Consider the following 20,533-nt stretch of genomic DNA (forward strand, 5'->3'; position numbering starts at 1 on the left):
GAAATGAAATGAGACAACGCGAGCACAACTGTGGTGTCTTTTTTTATTGCCCCCACGTCTTCTCCCGATCAAACGGGTTTCCGTCCGACTCTTCATTTCAAGGGTCAGCATCATTCAATCGATGGCGGCTGTACCTTGAAATAGGATGTAGAAAGTGCCTACAAATCAAGGGAAGTCACTCAAGGAGTTTACGCAACCGTGATTGCTGCTGTTCCGAAAGCTGGGTGGCATCTTCGTCGGGTCGTTAGAAAGGCAGACCGGAAACACGCCCCACAAGTGACGCGTGCATCTTGATTTCGCACCGAAAGCATTTCAGTGTAGCGCGTCAGCATCGACACGTGCTTCATTTCGCCGAAAGCGAAGCTGGTCGTACAGAGCGGGCTTCGACCGACGCCGTGAAGGTCGTCATGAGAACGCCCGTGGTGTTCAGATCCTTTCACTGACACTTTCCGGCGCGACTAGTCAGGTGAAGGCCGCGCGTCACGTGAACCATCTCCCTCGCTCTCGTGGAACCGGCCTTGCCACTTATTTAAACAGCCGCCGGCGGGTCGACTGTTTTCTTGCTGCTATCGCCGCCGGAGGTGGTTTCCTTCCTGCGGACTTGTCTGGCTCCCGGCGGTTTCCGGTCATCTTCTCATCGGGGGCTTCGGCGTCGCAAGTGTCTGCAGCAAGGTACGTCGCCTTTCGGGGGCGTGGCTTCCACAGGCGCACGCTGCGTATTGCGTTGAACGTGTGTTTAGGAACGCAGAGTGGGAGTGCGAGAGCGACTTGTGACCAGTGTCCACCATGCTTTGGCGTACCTGCGTCTTGGCTTGAGCGGCCACTGTAGCAGCGTCGCAATTTTTCACGCCGGGCCTACGTGGAAATCTCGGCGCGTCAGAATCGTTTCCTACTTCTCCCGTGCTCGGATATAAACGAGTGCAGCTTGTTTGTTCTGCCTACTGTCAGGGGCGTCGCATTAGGGGGAAACTAGCTTACGGAGCTCCAGCCGTCATGCACGTGTGTGAAATCACTATTGGATTTTGCCTTTCATGTTCGAAAATACGTTCAGGTGCGGGCATTGCGCACTCCGGTCGGCTGTCTTCTCCCCGACGATGCAGCCGGAGCCACTGAGCCCCCCGGGCCATCACAGCTCTTCGGAGCGCTTTGATCACGAAGCGGGTTCACCGCTGCACCCATTCGGTGACTCGTTATCTGGTTAGGGCATGACCTTCAATATTGCCCTTCGAAGTTGCTATTTTGGCTTTGGCGCCGCACCTGAAGTGGCTTATCTGAAATCTCCCATAGGAGTATACCATAACTTTTGCTATGCGCAAAGCGAAGTCGAATCGATGAGCCAGGCTGAGTTAAGTCCGATTGTCAAGGCGCCTAACAAGAACGCTATACTATTGTCAGCTTTGCCTTTTTGAAACTTGTGGTGCTAGGAACAGCCTTTTAGCGACGACGACATGCAGACTGTCTTCTGCTATATGCGCGTTATGGTAGCAATAGTTGCGATACCATCAGTTTCCACGCGCTCTGACTGTGCGCTCGGTTAGCGTGGTGTTCTTCAAACAGTGTGTGCATTGTACAGCGAAGATGCGTAAGACTGGGTGGTGGAAAATGTCCACGAGTGCGCAGAAGCTACGTTTAAACAATGCTAGGTTGGGCTACATGCAAGCGTTTCCTCGCTAGTTTCTCTTCAGGTTTTGTCAGCATGACTAGCTAGGTACGGTACCCGCCGCAGCATGAATCGGCACCCACATTATACTTTAGGTGTTCTTGATATCCTTTCATGTCTGCAATTGCAAAGTTTGAAGCAAGCATCTCTTAATGTGGTGATCAAGAAATCAAGAGCTAGACGCTTCTATGTACAACGAAGGTGCCCGTTTCAGCTTCGCGTGTTAACCATCTCTGCGGAGGGCGGCGTTTTCTGTTTAATCAGAAACGCGAGGAGGAAAACAACGTTCATATTCAATGTCTTTCATATATGTCGCGGCTAGGAACGTCATGCGACTCACTGGTGTAACTCATTGAATAGGTTGTGTTCGCGTGTCTTCCACCGAATGTCACACCAAGTGAATGAGCGAAATATGCAACCCTGGACACGAGATACCACCTTAATGGGCTCGTTCGCAAAACTTGATGTCGTAAAGTAGCGTATTATAGTCCGACACAACTTTCATATTGCTGCTAATTCTAGTGTCGCCCTCTTGCTACGTAACTTTTTTACTGACAAGGACTTACAATTTATTGCCGAAACAGTAAGATTAAAGTCCGGCAAAACTGCATCATTTATCGCATCAGCAGTTGATCTCGCACATTAGCTTCACCATGCTCATTTACGTGCTGCAATCAGCGTGCAAGCCCTGCATACATAATTGCCAAACGGCGCCACGAAGTACGACGAAATCGTGGAGGAACAAATCGCGGTAAACCACGTCACAAAAAGTACAACAAATCCTCCGTCATTTTGTCGTACCTCGTGGCGCCGTTGCGTAATTATAAATCAATGCAAACTAACCTAATTGCCATTTCTACTAAGAGCCGTACATACATTTTTTTTTGCAAGTCATCATCGTTAACGTTATTCAATACAAAAGATGTACGTCAGCAAAATTTCTGCATTTCTGTTCAACGCAATTATTATAAGAAAATATAAATTACTATAAAGCTTAGTGTATATTCACAAACCTAACACAAGAAGTTGTTGCCTTTCAACAATTTTAGAGGCCCTTCAGGGTCCCTATTATTCTCGTGTTTTTTTTTTTTTTTGCGCTCTATTCATTTAACCGCTTGAGTGCAAGCAAATCCAATCTTCACAATTTCATCTTCATAGTTTCAAACACGGAATGCGCGCTAACAGAGCTTGTTTGAAACGGGTATGCAATGAAATATGTAGTTTCCATACCTCCCTCATCACTGAAACAAGGTCACTAGGCAATGGGCCTACTTACCATTCCTGGTGCAATATCGTCGCTCCGACTAACATAAAGTGCAACAAACCCGAGAGTTGGCACATGTACTCGTACGGTCTTCAGCTGCACTCTCCTCCTTCCTTTCCCTCGTCCGTGTTTTTCGAGAGCCTTTCCCACCAAGGCGCAAATATGAGCTGCGCCAGAGACTACGGCAGTTTTCCTGCTTGCTCAAGCAGTGCATCACTCGCGATAATGAGTGCTCGGTGCTCGAAGTGGACGCACTGCGGTAGTGCTAGTGCTGCAGTGGAATGCGCCTAACTGCACGCGCTTTGCGCACTTTTGCTGAGTCAAGTGGCGAAGCATTCTAAGACCTTGTTGAAAACCCTGTAGGCATTGATTGGTCATGTACCAATCAATGCCTACTGAAATGTTACATCCTGGTACAGAATATTTTTTCCTAGCGCATAGAGGAAAGTCTGCGCTCTCTCTGGATCTCCGCCGTCACACCAAGACTATACTCAAGCCGACGCTTAATTGAAGTTAATGGGAGTAATTGACAGCAAGGCAACTGCACTGTACCAAAATTAAGTACGTGTGACCTTCCTGCAGCGCTATCGCAACACAAACGAAATCTATTGAATTACAGACAGGTGACCCTGAGCATTGGAGACGCAAACAGCGAACCTTACCCGCTTCGAACTGAATCCTTTGGATGCTTCTTATCATCTGTGATGCGACTTTGACGTCTTATTTCCGCATTTTTTAAAGGGAACAAATACCACAGCGTCTTCACAAAGCAGAAAACTGGGCGAGTTGGTATGCATTCATTGTTACCTTCTTGCATGCACATTTTCAATTGCGACAAGGGTGAGGACCATTTAGTACACATACTGGTGGACGCATACCTTTGTGTTTCCAGTTTTAGGATGCCCAATACAAAGGTGGGAGCCGTCGGATGAAAACGCGTTGTGCAGATAGGTTGAGTGAACAGGTGCCACAGACAGGGTGCCCGAAGGTTAATTTGGGGGCCCTATCATTATTAAAAGGCCGAAAGTTTTTTACTGTTTTTGTACATACCTGCTTTCATCGCATTAATTCGTCTATCAATGGGTACTGTGTTGCCCATATTGACTTTTTTCATATATTTATATTTGTAAACGCATATTAAATTCATTTCCTGAGCTTACGCATTTTTTTTGTCGAATTCTGATAGGAGGCCCTCCCATAGTTTTTAATTTTTGGCCTCCTTCTGAAAACGTTGCACCTCAATATACATGTTGCATTCTGGGATTCCTTTTAATAATAATAAACTTGTCGTCCCTACTGGGTTAGGTTTTAAGCGGGTTCGTGGTTGATGTCCCGTACAGCCTTTCGGAGGCACATATTCAACTTATCGGCACACTAATTTTAGAATAAAGCATTACTTATTGTTGCTGGTTTCTTGAAGGTAATGCGAAGAATACTACGCCGAATTTGACGAATTCGTGTGAAACATGAATCATCTACTTATTAATTAGCCACGAAATTTAAGATAACAAATTTTAATTGTGAATGCGTAAGGAAATGGGCTATTTTTGCTTCGGTTTGTGCGATGGTTCTCTGCCGATGCGCACGAAGACATTCCGCGATACGAGTCGTATGCAGTCTTACTGCAAAACAACAGGACACCGCACCATTACTCGTGGTTCCACCGACAGCGAATAATATGGACGGTAGGTGAGCTAGGCGGACGCAGTGATTAAAGTCGTTTTTGATTCAGCATGCACTCGCCAGAGCGCCTATTTTAGCCAACACTAATATATTCAATTGGCAACAAACATGCAAGTGAAACTAGCCGCCCCTTTGAGATGCTGACCGCCAGAATTCTTTCATCTCCGCTAACGATCTAGGACGTGCTTTGGTAATGGACGATGCCTTGGAGAACACCTTAGACATCTATCAAGTAGTAAGTTTTGAGCCAACAACCAAATGTAAACGTTTTGTGTTTCTGAGGCCGTGAATCGTGATACCGGAAATGCCTTGACTTGGGGGATCAGGGCGGCCCTGATTTGTTCGTCCGATGGCTGATGACGGTGTGGGGGAATGTTGACCTGCACTAGTTCTATTAGGCTCTCCTGCACTCCAGGTAGTGACGTGTGTGTGTGCGTCGGAGAATGCGTCTGCGAGTTAGCTCACGATTCTGTGGCATTTGTTGTGTCCTGGCTTCTTTCTTGTGTTCGTGTTTGCACGCCCTGTATTTTTAGAATAAATAATTACTGCCCTTGTTAGCGCCTTTCGTGAATATTCTGTGTACGTTGGTGTAAAGCCTACAGCCAGCGAAGAGGCAACACTCCTCGCAAGGTTCGGTGACGATGACTTTAACCTAGATTTGGGACAACGCTACAGTTAACGGTACTTTCTCTGCTTCGAGGGGTTTGTTTCGGGCAGTTGGTATATCACACCGATGTCGCTTTTTGACGATTACGTTGACTGTACTGGCCGCTAGTCTAAGATTAAACGTCCTAACCTCCGCAGCGAACTCTTTCGATCAAACTCGCGTAGGCTGTATGTTCCAAGGCGGTACGGACAGACTCGACGTGACTTCTTTTGCTTCGCAGTTACGTAGTACCACTCGTGCAGTACCATTCGTGCGAATCGCCGCATATGATTGTAGCGATATGCTAGTATGCATGCTCCGTGCAGCGGCTGCAGAACTAGGTAACATTGACGTCGGGGATGCTGGAAATTTAGGACAGCACTTGAAGTTTTTAAAGTAAACAATGAAACAGCTTAGGGGGGGGGGGGCGACCTCGTCCGGAAATGCTTCTTTGTGCGGCGTTTTAACATTAGTGTGAGGCAGGGGCGTAGCCAGGGGGGGGGGGGTGAAGGGTTGCGCCGCTCAAACCTCCCCGAAAATTTAAAATTTTGCTTGCGTATATATACACGCACACATACAAACGCACGAAAATACATAGAATATGGTTGAACTCTCCCCGCCCCCTCGAAAAAAATTCATGGCTACGCCCCGGGTGTGAGGACCCGCCGTAGATATGGTAATTACCTGATGTTGCGGCCTGTCTGCAAAGTTTAACTGTACTTCTTTTCTTATTATAATTCTATTAAATGTAGCCGTGTTTGCGTCAGATTTGCCTGCTCGTGAGCGGCAGCTCACGCACTCGTATGCCCAGAGATTTCTTCACAGTAAATAAATTATATCGCAATAGACAGTCGATGATGTGAAGTAATATCATATTGACTATAACATTTGATGTACTCGGTAGTTAATGACATGTATGATGTTGTGTGCAGAGACGCAGCTTGCATCATGTGGCTCTTGCTGACGACACTTGGGGCGGCGTGCTTGGCGGCCCAGGCGCAGCAGGGTGACGGCCTGGCCGGTAAGTTCCGCGTCCGCCTGCCCCCGCCACAGCCTCTGCCACCGCAGAAGGACTTGGCCTACCTGGGCGAGGACCCTTCAGCTTATTTTGGGGGCGACTCGAAAACAGGTCCTTCAACTCCTTTTCGTGGTGACTCAAACAAAGGCTTAACAAGATTCGTTGCTGTGCTAGTTGGTTCGTAATATTAAATACTGGATAGTGCGGATTCAACACAGGACAGGGAAATAACACAGATGCGTAGAACAAGCGCTCTTTGTGCAAGAGGCTCTTCAGATCATTTTGGGGGTGACTCCTATACAAGCTCTTCGGCGCATTCTCGCGGCGCATTCTCGGAGGGACTCCTACGCAAGCGCTTCGGCTCATTTTGGGGGTGACTCGTACACAGGCCCTGAGGGAGGTGTCCCGCTGGGCGACTGCGTTTGCGTGCCCTACTACCAGTGCAAGGAAGGCAAGGTGTCCGAGGACGGTGGTGGGCTGTTGGATGCACGCCGAAAGCTGCCTCCCAAGGAAGAGATCCCGCTGGACGGGCTCGGTGACCAGAACCAGCAGTGCCCTGGCGTAGACCAGGTGTGCTGTGCGGAGCCGTCCGCCGTGACGGAAACGCCATATGTGGCCTCTTGCGGCATCCGTAACGACAACGGCATCAACAGCCGTATCCTCACCAAGGACGGGAAAGGCGAGGCAGAGTTCGGAGAGTGGCCTTGGCAGGTACGAGTGCTTATGGTAATTTTTCTTGGACGTGGCGAATACGCCATATGAACAGGTGTGAACGGATGAGACTAAACGATATCGCTAAACAAGCGCTGGCTGGCGGTCAACAGAGCGACTTAGCTTCCGGTGCCACTCGGCAGTATTGCGGCTTTGAGCTGCGCCACCAAACCAAGCCAGTACTGTAGAATGGCAACTACAGTAGTATCGCAGAACGCTTACGACAAGATGTGCTGTTTTTTGGCTCAAACGTTGAAAAATTCGATGGTGCGCCTGCCCGCTTTCATCTACTCTTTGTATCAAACTGGCACAAAAATGCACAACCCAGAAGTCGCTATTCCTCATTATGTCGTATGATGCAGCGTCACTCATTCGGTTGTACTCGGGTGCTTTCGGGGGCTGCCGGGCGAACGCCATGCGTGTCCGCGTTTTAGTAAAAACTAGGTGCTATACGGCAACGGGATTCCACCCGGTGACGCACGGACGGGCCTTCAGCGCAAGCCGCGAGTGGCGTGTATGAGGCACCTTTCGGCAATCACCGTTTCGCAATGGACGCAATCCGTCATCCTCGAGGACGAACGTGTGACGCAACGTCCAATCTGTCGCTGCCATTTTCCTCCTGTACGCGACATGCCGCTTCGGGAGCCTCTCGTTCGGGCACCATGGCTCTGTCCATTTTTCAACCCGCATAATGCGTCTGATGGAATGAACTGAATTCATCCGATGGAAGTAGGCGCGTGCCACTCGTTTAAGCTTAGAATAGCTAATTAATTTACCACTTTTCCCCCCATTTGTTCTGCACATATAGAAACGTCCTCGATATTCTATGAGGAGGGCAGGTGGCTGGGCCGTAACCTTTAATGTATGTATGAAAGAAAAAAAAGCGAAATTCTAATGCCCAACAAAAAAAAGCCTTCGTAAAAGCACCGTACTTTACAAAAAGATCAACTAGTAATAGAATACAGAAAGGCGCGGACTATAACGACATAAAGAAAATCAAGTACTTTATGAGGATATCAAACACTGTGGCTGGTGCTTTTTTATTGTGTAAATAAGACTTGTAGCAGAAAACATAACGACCATAACGACCAATTGTTCTTGCGCAGGAAATTACGAAATGAGGATAGGTAACAAATATGTTTGGAGAGTGGGCTAAGCATTGTAATTCGCGGTGTCGTCTAGTGACAAGACCCTACTTCCCTAAGCCATTTTTTTTTGCTACTTGCATTGTGCATGGCGCTTACCATGAAGGCTATATGTCGTTAAAACGTGTGCATGAGTATGCGTATATCAAATGTGCTGATTATTCACAGGTGTCGTGACGAAAAGGTGCATCATTATAGCACATGTAGCGACAACGGCATAAGTGCGAATTAAGAGATGACCTCACCTGCATGCTGTACCTTCCCTCCCCAGCACATATTGGCTACTCCTAAGTAAGATGTCCGCTTTGGTTAAGCAGTGCTTTCCCCTTATTAGGACAACGAACGGCGTTAAGCTTGAACATAGTTGCAGCAGCAATAGTAAGAGCTTTCTCACCCACGCTAAAAGAAAGTAGGGAGTAGATACTCTCCGCTGCCAATAAGCTATGTAAGTAGCGCGGCACCTTACAGAGAAAGGAGCAGGTAGAAGGCCAAATGCAGAATTCCATTTGTTTCGTGAAACACGCAAAAAAATTGAGTGCCATAGTGTTGTGGTACATATACGTGCTGTCAACCGCGGTCGCTTCTTGGGGTGAACGGTGGATGTGTTAATGAGATATTGACGTAGTAGGGAAGGCCTTTACCCAAACGATCGCCGCTTCTTTAGTTGAGCTGTGGTAGTTCTAAGTACAAGGCAGCGCAGTTCTATGCAGAAACAGGAACAAAAAAACGCGTCTGATAGGCGAGAGACGAGAGTTCACAGGACATGCGCTTGACTCTCAAGCGAAGAGTGCACACACACACACACACACACACACACACACACACACACACACACACACACACACGTGCGTACCTATATATATTCTGTGTGTGTGTGTGTGTGTTTGTGTGTGTGTGCACGCGTATGGAAATGTGAGCCAACATTTTTCGCACAGCTAATGTTGCTGTTTACGCCAATTTCTCTCAGCGAGATATCTTAGGGAGAAAATATAAACATAGCATGAGTTTCGTTTCCTACTTGGGGGTTTGGAATGTTTCGGTGTAAACTTCACAAAGCCTGATTATGCTGATAGTTTAATGGCGCCTTGAACAATCAGTATAATCGAAAACTGGGCGATTGCTCACATTGCCAAAGGCGCAACAAAACCCAGCTGAAAGAGGGGGGGGGGGATGCTTGTCATCCTCTTTTCATCCTTCTGTTCTTTTTATCATGCGATACTATTGAAACAGAAGCACTGCGCGTCCCGCCATAGCAGCGCAACATATCGGCTGATATGTTGCGCTGCTAAGCACAGCACACGGATTTTATAATTTCGTGCTGTTATGTCAGATCAATGACGGTACTGAAAGCGTACGCGAGCCGCCGTGGTATCCTTGCGGCTTAACTGTGGCGCTGCTAGGCTCGAGGAAAATGGTTCGACTCCCGGCCACAACGGCTGCATTCTGACAAACACCCGTGAACTTAAATTTGATTATACTCGAACGACAAGCAGTCGGTACATTCGGAGTTCAACAATAGCGCGTCCATTACAAGCATATAGATGTTTTAACATGTAGTGCCCTAGAATTCAAGTTATGCCTTGGGTCCGCATCTTCATGTTTCTGGAGTCTGTCCCTCGTATTCTCGAACGATTCCTGAATCTCTCAGTCTAAGCTATACACAGTTGGCCGAAGCGCCGCCTGCCTAGCGGAACGGACTCTAGACTCACTTCACAAGGGTTTCTGCTAATTTTCATTGAAGTCCAGTGGCTACTGAAGTGCAGCCATGCATTGGCTTAAGTGGAAATGAATCGAAAGGACGTTCTCGAACAGAAGGCGATGTACGTATGCACCTTCATAATCATCTCGTAAGGACGGATTGGTGCGACACCTTCATGAAATATTAAATTATCGCTTGTAACTACGGGACAAAGAAAGGGTACACACTGAGGACAACGCCGATGAGCACACACAGGAAGAGCACTGATCATCTGTGCAAGTTTTTATAGCGGGTAGTCACGTGGCTCACCTCTGTTAAGTGTTTGTGCACTCCATGCGTTTACTAACAATTGTATCTCGCAAATTTTAAGGCGCAGTAAGAGAGGGAGGAATATATGAAGCTTTCTGCGTTAATCAGCATGTTGAAGGTTGCAATAGCACTGCGTCTATCACATTGTCTAAAAAAAAAATAAAATAAACGAATCTCTATCTAAACCTCTCTATCTGCGCAACTAGGGCTGCTTTGTAGCTATTAACAGGCAGGAGCATAAAGTGTGCGGTGGTTGTGGTTATTTCTTTGTATCTGTGCTGATTTTGCTTCCTTTGTGTACTATTTTGTGCAGTAAATCTCCGTTAACATTGACTTTCGTCCTTGTGAACTCTTTCTTAGCCCCGTCGTTATAAGCACCGATTTAGCTCTGTTTCATCAACCCATTAACAAACTAGCCCATATTTGTATCTTGGCGGCACAATGTGCTGATGTTATTTTTCCTCCTCCAAGGCTGCTGTGCTGAAGTATGAGAACGAAATCCTCAAGTTCGAGTGTGGAGGCACGCTGATCGCCAGCCGCTACGTCCTCACTGTCGCCCACTGCGTCGCCCGCTTCACGTAAGTCTTCGAGGGTAACCGCTCTCAATTGTCGCACGCATCTCCAGCGCATGCACGAAAATCGGCTCACGAAGTGTGTGGCACACTGCCGTTTCAGTGAGTTACTATTGAAACTCTCTAGGAAATATAAGCTTCTCGGTGGTACAGAAAAGCTGACAATTTGATCGATATTAAGCACTTAATATTGGGCTCAACAAATATCCGTCCGTAAACTATTTAGAGCTGCGGCATCGAATGCATAGCCTTGTAAGCAGCCCTTAAGGCTGTAATAAACTACATTGACGTAATCCTATTTCGCCAAAGAAACACGGACATTCACGTGTTAGATAAACACGAAGAAACACGCAGTAGTCGAATAACCTCACACTTGCTGTGTAACATTATCTGCCATGTTTGCTGCAAACGTTTTTCTTCGCGTTGTGTATATGGCTTTAATCGAACAGGGGACACTACTTTCTCTTCTTGAGCTTTCTTGAATGACTGCATTAATTAGCATGATGAGTCGAAAATTCCGTTCATTCATCTGCGCCGAAATTGTGTCGGCTGATTCCACATAATTCGATAGCGTACGATGGCAAACACTAGATGTTAGAAGGAAGTGAAAAATAATGCAGATATTATCCTACATTTCATACTGCGAAGCAGATGACAAACTAGACTAAACATTCACAAAGGTCCTTCTTCGTCGCTTTACTCTTTCAAGTATATGAATTGAAAAATGTGTTGAGTACCTCTTTATATCCCACTTCAGGTGTAAGCTATGACTCTGAAATAGGCTGCGTGAAAGTTGTCATCCGAAATGGCTTGCACAGGTACCATTTTAAGAAGGTAAGAAAATGTCCGAAAAAAATAAGGAACTGCCTTCGAAGGTCAGGCGGGAAGGAAACGGAAGGTCCACAGGGGGCCTGATGACGGCGTAAAATCTAATCGGAAATCATGACTACACTGCTGAAGTCGTGGTTTCCGTAAATGCTTCCTGTCGACGCTTGTCGTACTTTATCGAAACGCAATTTTATTTACTCGGCATGGGCGGAAATTTTTTTTTCGGGGTAGCATCGCTCGTAACATCTTCGCAAGGATCGTGCCTTTAAGTTGATACTCTTGCCTTGGGACACTCGACTTCTATTTAAATCACGGGAACGGAGTGATAATGGGATAATATGGATGATAATGCGATTGTCTGACTCGAAACGATCCCTTTCAACTGTATAAATGAATACAGGATAGCGCTCCCTTATCGTAGGGCAAATAGACTCTTGCGACTGCGATAAGTCATATCTGTTCAATATTTATACAAGTTTGATGCATTATAGCTGATACACCTTGTATGGGCGATTGCGAAAATGCCAAGAAACGCAGATGAAGCTTCTTTGACACGTAGCATCGCATCAGATAATGTCACTGACGTGTGCATGCATAATGCTGGAGTTAGATTCAAGATTGATCTCTTCATTCGGTGAAGCTGTGCGCAGAAAGATGACGTCTCACAGTGAAATTATAGCGCTGAGCACTGTCCTTTCGCTGCGATAGCTTAATTTCCGGATCGAACGTATCGACTATTTATACAAGCGTCAAGGTGCATTCCACTACAATCGCTGGCGTCGCGTACGCTGCAGAGTGCGTTCGCGCTATGCACGCAAACAGACTACACTTCGGAGAGTTCTGATACTATTCAGGCGTGGCACGCGCCGACCGACAGAAAAGATGCGTAACAGTGCGAGTCGGTGAAATGAAACTGTCACATTCAAAACGCAGAAAGTACGCGTGTCAGTCCGAGCAGAAAGCTTTTTGTCCCGAGCTCGGCATTATCATGCTTCAGCAAGGCTAACTCAGTGCGTTATGCTTGAGCAGACGAAAATGTTGAAAGCTGGACGCCGAGAAAGCGCGGGGTATGTCTATGCGCACTCACTGCAGCCTACACATTCTGAGCACATCACGAATGTCCCGACTCTCGATCGCGATGAGAGAACCAAGAGTCCGTTGTACGGCAGAAAGAGTAACGTCCGTCTGCGGCTGAGCAATATCTGCTCTAATAGTTTGGGTAAGATTGTTAGTCGAAGGTGTGCTCAGTGCTAATTGACTGTCTTATTCGATTGCTTGCCTTGCAGTGGTGCCGACCGTGTGCCTCTAAAGGTTCGCCTGGGTGAGTGGGACACGCAGTCAATGAAGGAGTTCTACCCTCACGAGGACTACGACGTGGGCAACATCTACATTCACCAGTACTTCCGCAACAACTCCCTCTGGAACGACATCGCAGCTGCTTGAGCTCACCCGACCGGTCAGTTTCGCGCCTCACATCTCTCCGATCTGCCTGCCCAAGCTCGAAGACGTCTTCGAGGGCAGCTCCTGCGTCGTCACCGGATGGGGAAAGGACGCCTACCGTGAGTTCGCAAAGTTCGTTTGGTCGGACCCTAAAGCAGCCACCATTCTTCCGCTCTAGCATTGTTTCGCAGTGAAGTCGCTGTATTATAAGGAAGAAAATTATTATCGAAGTATTCGTACGTGAACAAAACCATCAAGGCAACACGATAGCCAGATAAACTAGTTAACCCAGATGAAAGCAACCTATGGGAGCAAGCAGCAGATTGGCTATAACACGCATTCGCAGTCTATTGTAATAGCAGCATAGAAATAAGGGACGCAAGCGCTGAGGCACGCTGTCGACCCAGCTTAATAGAGAGCGCAAGCAAGTGCGAAAACTTTTTTTACGCTCGACGATTGCTGAAACCCATCGGGAACGGGTGCTTTTGTTATCCTGCTACGCCGACGACATCGCTGATATCCAAATGATGGGCGTAGCCACGATCCCGTTTCGTTGGAATGGGGTTTGGGGTCTTCAACCTATATGTATGTAGATGTCTGATTAGCTATGAATTAAATATTTTGAGGAGGAGGAATTGAAACACCCTCTAGCTACGCCTCTCTATAAGCATTGTTATACAAGAGACGATAGGAATTCTCGCACTGCAGGCGAAATATCGCAAACGACGTCTATAGGTTGCTTGCGCTCTTCAAGTACCGGAAGAATAAGGCACTGATAGACGTGAGTGTTTCAAAGCGGCGCTTACTTACTGTCCATGTTCCAACACATACATCATACCACTGGCTAGGCCAGTGGTACGATGGTACAAATGTGCAAAATTTCTCAATTTTGCATGTGTGACAGAGGCACGCACACAAATGCACGCGCAAACATACATAAAGTATGGTTGAAGGAACCGCCCCCCCCCCCACCCCCGAAAAAAAAAAAAAAACTTCTGGCTAGGCTATTGCACCGTACACCGACGTGACACTTCCTTTTCCTATCGAATTATTTAAGAAGCAAACATCAGTTCTTTCTCCCTGGACAGCTATTTCAGTCATTAGCGGCCGCATTTCGATGGGGGCAATCGCAAAGAGCACTTGTGCGCTTAGATGCACGTTGAGGGACCCCAGGTGACCAACATTAGTGCGGAGACTCCTGCTACGGCCTGCCTCATAATCAAACGATAGCAGTTATTGAGGCGAAAGCCGTAGGTGGCTCATGAAACGCGAAAATTGACCGTCGGGGGTGTCAACACGAGTGACGCAAAAAATCATGTGATGACCTCACCATATGACGACGTCACAGCTCGGCAAAATTTGTGGCGTCATCGTGACCTCACATGATGAAGTCATCCCGCGATGTCGTCACTTGGTCAAAGGCGGGCCGATCACGGAGGCAGTGCTAAACCAGGTGAGGCGCAGAAAGCTCGCAATGCCTCCGATCCTGGAGGCAGTGAAAAAATAACGTTAGGTGCACAAAGCTTTCCCATGCCTTTCTCATGCAAAGGCACAGAGGGTACGCTGAGGCACGTCTGCGACTGCATGTAGATATGCACAGCCTAATTAGCTCACGTGCCCTTGATTTGTCTAGAGAATGTCGCCAAAAGGCTTTGCGCACAGACCCTTTAGGCCAGTCATCCTTCTCCCGTTGGGCACTTCAGAGATAGCGCACTATCGAGCGAAGGCCATGAGATGTGGAACGCTGGTGTTGCCTGCTTCTTTTTCGCACATGCTTTGAACAGATTCGACCCTCTCTGTCAATTGGGTCTCATCTAACTGTTGCACTTTGTCGACATGCTAACAAGATAGGCAGTCAGATATTGCTGTAAAGGTGCAGCAAAAGCCACACTGCCGAATAATTTATTTTATCGTATGCACTGCTCCATGTTTTAGCTTTTTTGGCTTACTGGAGCGGAGCTCTGTACTTACCTACACGTTGTTTTTTACACAATTGATTATATTTTATATTCTGTGACAGTCAAGTACCTGTCATCTTCGCACGCGAATTTCACGTCGACGTGGAAATACACAGGTAATACCCATGCCAGCAGGTAATTAACGAGTATTTCTTAATTAACTTCTTAATTATTAACTTGAGCCACTTTAAATGGAAAGGTGTTAAGACGCAATATTTTTTGTAACTGTCACGAAAAAATTGTGGGAAAAAAGGCCCGTCGCAGCTGAATCTGGTCACGAAAAACTGAATGTCGTGTGAAGTAAAGGTGGACCGCTTATTCTTTTACGTCTGTTTATCTGTTTCTTTCTTAAACTCCAAGTAGACCAAAAGAACTAGTTCGCTTGTCTGCGAGAAGCGCCGCAGTGAAAGGAAAGGTAGAAATCGTGGTTTTCTTGAGTAGAGCGTGAAACAAACAGATAAGCACTATACATAACTCAGACGACATTCCGTTTTTGATGATCAGATTATACTGCGACGCGCCTTTTTTCGAAGTTCGTCAAAGGGACTTCCGGTCTGCCGTAAAACAGTGGCCACATTTCCGGTGCGCGCGGATCTCTCGATTTCGCGTCCAACTTTCCCCGTCAGTTCTCACAGATTACTGGACGGAACAAAACCGTATTGACGCTGTGTGCAGACAAGCGCGGCGCCTCACGCGCAACAGCTGGACGGGTGTCTGCTCATCTCTGAGTGACCCCCGCCGCCGCAACCGCGGCTGGCCCATCATGAGGTCTCTCCTAAACCCTAGGGCCCCTCGCTGCCCCGTCCTTGCGATCGCGGTGGCGCACGGCATCACAGAGCTCGCACTATCTGAACTACTGGAAGACGACTTTGTTCCCCCAGCCCCCGATCCTACGCGCGTAGGCGCCGAGAATCTCAGAAGCCGCCGTCCAGTACTGTCGCTTCCTGCGCCGCCTGACGCTGCCCTTTCGGAGCACCTAGCCTGCCTGTGCGACGCAGACTTTACAGAACACGAGCTTGCTCGTGTTTTGAACCGCAGACGTCACCGCAGTGCCCCGGGCCGGACGACATCACGCACAACATGCTGCAGAACCTCGATGACAGCCAGCGCCACCTCCTGCTCGCTGCATTCAACGAGGTCTTTCGCAGCGGCTCCCTCCCGGATTGCTGGCATACAGCGATGGTTGTCCCGGTGCTGAAGCGCCGTAAACCGCCGCGAGACCTGAAGTCATACCAGCCGATCTCTCTTACCTCAGTGCCGGGAAAGACCATAGAGGGGATGACGCTTCATCGCCTCCAATGGATAGCCACTGCGCGCGACACTTTCCCACCACACCAGTGCGGCTTTCGTGCCCTGCGCGCCACAGCCGACTGCATAGCCGCGGTCGTCGGCACGCTTGAGTAGGCACTGCACGATGGTGAGACAGGCCTGTTTCTTCTCCTCGACGTGCAGTCGGCCTTTGACTACCTACCACACGCTGCTATCATCGACGCGGTTTGTGCGCTAGGAGTACAGGGCAAACTCCTCGAGTACATCAAGGCTTCCTCACCGAACGCTCACTGACTGTCCGTGTGGGGAGGGTGTCCAGTACTCCACGCCCTGTCACCACCGGTGTGCCTCAGGGGAGTGTGCTGAGCCACTTCCTATTTAACCTGGTCCTCGCACATCTCATTGAATGCCTCCCGAAAGGTAATACGTTTGCTGTGCGCGCGGTGATATACGCAGACGACATCGCCCTGTATGTGCGCAGTCCCACCCGCTACATCAATACCGTCCGCCAGTGCCTCCAGAGTGCTCTCGTAGCCGTGGCCGGGTTCTTGGACGGCATCGGCCTGCGCATCTCGGCTGCGAAAACTGAGGCACTCCTTGTGCATCCGCGTGCCAGTGCTCGCCGCACCACGGCGCCCATCACACTGCATGGTGTCCCACTGCCGTGGAAAACACACGTGCGCTACCTTGGCCTCACCATCGACCACAGACTCCAGTGGAACAACAAGGTAGGCCGTGTACGCCGTGAAATGCGCCGTGTTGAGTGCTGTGTGCGTCGCATACTCGCGCGAGGCGACGGATGCCCCCGCCTCCTTCGCGATGGCCATTTACGGGCCCATTGGGATGGCAAAGGTGCACTACGCGCTGCCCCTGTGCCTCCTGCGCCCCATCCAGTGGCATGCGATCGACGCCCACCACCGCCGAGTGCTCCGAATGTGCCACGGACTTCCGCGCAATTCGCGCATTGCGGACACACTCGCGGAGACCCGCGCCAGGCCGGCGTCACTCACAGGCGAAATGCGCTCTCTACCACCTGGAACGCCTGAACCGTGCACCGGATGGAACAGCCCCCATATCTCAGTTGGGCGCACTGCCCGACTCCCGTGTTGGCTTGCTACTCAGCGCATTCGACGCCATCGTCGCGGACAGCGCCCCAAGTATTCCCCGTGGCCTCCCCCTCATCGGCGAGTACCTCTCTCCATCGGGTTCGGGCTCCCGGGGGTCCGCTCTAAGCGGAACACGCCCGCCTGTGCCATCGCACAAGAAGCCGCTGCAAGAATGGCCCATGACCTGGAAGGAAGAGTGCAGTTTTTCACTGACAACTCCATGCTCCAGGACCATTCTGCGGCCGCTGCCTGCACGGCACCGCAGCTGGCATTGAAGCGGCAATGCCGGCTTGCCTACCTTGCGTCCTCCACCACGGTGGAGGTGGTAGTAATTGACCTCGCTGCTGACCTCATCCGTGAATCGGCGCACATCGATTGCGCCGCGATCTTCACGGTCTCGCGGTCGGCACTCCGCCAGCTCGCCAAAGAGGAGCGCCCCCCCCCCCCCCCAATCGCACAGCATGTAGCCCTGAAACTGCACGCACTGCGAGAACACGGTTGCGACGTGGCTCTCCAATGGATACCGTCACACGTTGGAATCGCGGGGAACGAAGCTGCTGACGACCTGGCGAGGACTGCACACGACCCTGCGGTTCCGCTGACAACGTACGCGGACTCCGTACATTCAGCACGCCAGAACATCGGGCGAGAGCTCGCTCGCAACCACCTTGATGCGCGCGTAGCCTCCGGCTGCCCCGCGCGTTATCTACCGGAGGAAATACTAAACCTAAAGGAGCGCTCCCTCCTGCTCGCACTGCGGACCGGCTCTGTCTGGCTCTCAGAGCGCCGGCACCGCCTTCGCGGTGCTCCCTCACCCCTATGCGGCGAATGCGGTGAGCAAGAGACACTCCAGCATCTCCTCATCTCCTGTACCGCTCTCGCTCCGCAACGGGAGCACCTCGCGCGCGCGCCTTCAGGAGGCAAGGGTTACCCTGCGCGACCATGAACGATGTGCTGCACCCAGCGTGAGCCATGGACAGTGTTCGCGGTGCCCTACGCGCGGTGCTCGAATACATTGATGCCGCGCAACTCGCAGACCGCCTCTAGGCCGTGCTCAACACCTGATGAGCAACGACGAATCTCCCCCCTTCTTCTGCCCCCAGCGCTCTACCTGTTGTGACCTTCCCTTCCCTCCCACCATCTATCTCCTCCTTCCCTTTTACCCCCTGTACCCTTTTACCCCCTACACCCCCTTCCCCTAAAGTGGCGCGGTTGTGCTGTCCTCGACTGAGACAGTTACTGCATCACTCCCCCACCTTTCTATTTTCCATTTTCCATCAAAAACCTCTTCTCTCTATTGCGTCCTACAACTTGTCCACATAAACTGAAGTTTTTTAATTAATAATTTCAATATAACTTCAGGAGCGGCAAGGCATTTCCGCGTCGACGTAGAGTTGGTGTGTGAAGACGACAGGTGCCCGACTGTCCTAGCATTTTTATATAAAACCCGTATTTTCTAAAAAAAAACTCTGCGTGGAGTGAAACCTGCGCAAAAGCAGCGACGTCAGTTGAAACTCCGAGCGAGGAATTCTTACCGCTCATCAACCACTTTTAGTGTAAAGCCGTGGTTCATGAACCTTAAAGATACACATGCGATAATCCTGTCCTGACCGCGCAAGTGTGTGAACAGTGCCAGTATGAGGACACCATCGAAAATGGCGGCTGCAGTACACCGTACACAGTCTACGCTGTTGTGGACTACGTATGAAATAGTTTGATGGTTTTAATCCACTCGGTTTACATGTATAATTATATTACGGCTTGATTAGCATGCCCACTTAATCAGAAAACGCATTTTTTTTTTTTCTGTGGCGCTACCTTACACCGTTACATGCTAAAGGAGGCGGTGTTCAACGCTGCTTATTGAAAGCAACCACCACTTCCTGGCCGTATGATAAGATCAGATGCAAATTGAGTGACTGATTTGTCAGTTGGTTCGTGTTGACCATCTTTTCGGGCTTTAGAAACGAAACGGTGAGTCTAAACTAAGCAGTGTGTCCGCATAGCTATGTGCACGTGTACATCCAGGTGCGCAGTCGTATTTCACATGGGCAAAGCGCCGGCGACTGCATTTAGTAGCTTTCGAAGATTTCCCAACGTTGACAAGCGGTCACACTGAACTTTCAAAGCAGGCTTATTCTGCCGGTACCGTAACAGCGCTTCCGTGAGTCGGGACACTAGTACGGAACGATGCATCTTGTGATTGCAGGTACAGGCAAGTTCGCGAACATCATGAAGGAGGTGAATGTACCAGTGATCGACAACCCGATGTGCCAAAACCTTCTGCGCCAGACGAGGCTGGGCCGCTATTTCCGTCTACATGAGGGGTTTATCTGCGCCGGCACGGAGGACGGCGTCGACTCCTGCAAGGTACGTGGCAAAAATTTACGCAGTTTAAGTAGGACAGACTTGTAACATCTTGAAGCCAACCGCCTGACCTCATTACCACAGTGTTTCCGCATTCAGTCACGTTGTTGCGTGCAAATTAATGATCTTTAAATGGGCGATTATGCACACAGCTCCTTATGAAAATGATGAAAAGAGAGTATAGTGAAATTAGAAACGGAAAACCAATATCAGCAGTGATTTCGCACTACAAATTGGGCCAGTTGGATTTCGGTCATGGTTGAAAGCAAACTTGCGCAGATACGGGGACAGTAGAAGGGACATAGCTTAATAGTATACGTTGCTGGGCTAGTTGGTTCATAATCTTCAAAATTGGCTAGCGCGAAATCGACAAGCACTACGAAGGAACACAGAGGTACAGGACAGGCGCTGTCTCCCAAACCCTGCTTCAGAAACTGAAGGGGAAGAAGAGGCCTGGCTCTCCTCGTGCAGAAAAAAAGCGCGATTGATCCCTCCGTCATAGGAATCGGAATAACACGAAAGTAAAGCGTGCCCTTACAGATGTAACTGAATGTTTACTGTACATTGATATAAGAGAGTTTGCACAATGTATATCAGCTATGGCGTCTTTTGACGTGGATGAACCCACTTTGATGATTGGTGGAACATCTCCATCTCGACAACTAACGTCCAAGTTAAATGATTAAGCAAGCCCTTGTGGCAGCTGTAGTAGTTAACGGTGAAAGCGTAATCAGAGAACGAGGTGTGATAGCCAGAAGAGCGTCGCACATTGGACGCAGAACTTGGTCGCCATCTCGCGGCATGTTAAAATGTAATTGAACACCACGGCCGGACTAGAGGGAAACTCAAAGCGCGTCG

General features: G+C 49.2%; 1 protein-coding gene across 1 annotated transcript; it reads left to right on the forward strand.

Annotated features, from left to right (window-relative positions):
- Positions 1 to 422: 422 nt before the first annotated feature.
- On the forward strand, positions 423 to 19,678 carry LOC119399270 (phenoloxidase-activating factor 2-like; the record flags this gene model as incomplete). The annotated part of the gene is given in 7 exon segments (XM_037666084.2): positions 423 to 672; positions 6,186 to 6,274; positions 6,660 to 6,982; positions 10,607 to 10,713; positions 12,822 to 12,969; positions 12,971 to 13,094; positions 19,518 to 19,678. Coding segments are annotated over 6 exon segments (936 nt in total), but the record flags the coding sequence as incomplete, so codon positions are not given.
- Between the last annotated feature and the right edge of the window lie 855 nt (positions 19,679 to 20,533).

Source organism: Rhipicephalus sanguineus, chromosome 7, assembly GCF_013339695.2.
Source record: "Rhipicephalus sanguineus isolate Rsan-2018 chromosome 7, BIME_Rsan_1.4, whole genome shotgun sequence".
NCBI classification, from domain to species: Eukaryota; Metazoa; Arthropoda; class Arachnida; order Ixodida; family Ixodidae; genus Rhipicephalus; species Rhipicephalus sanguineus.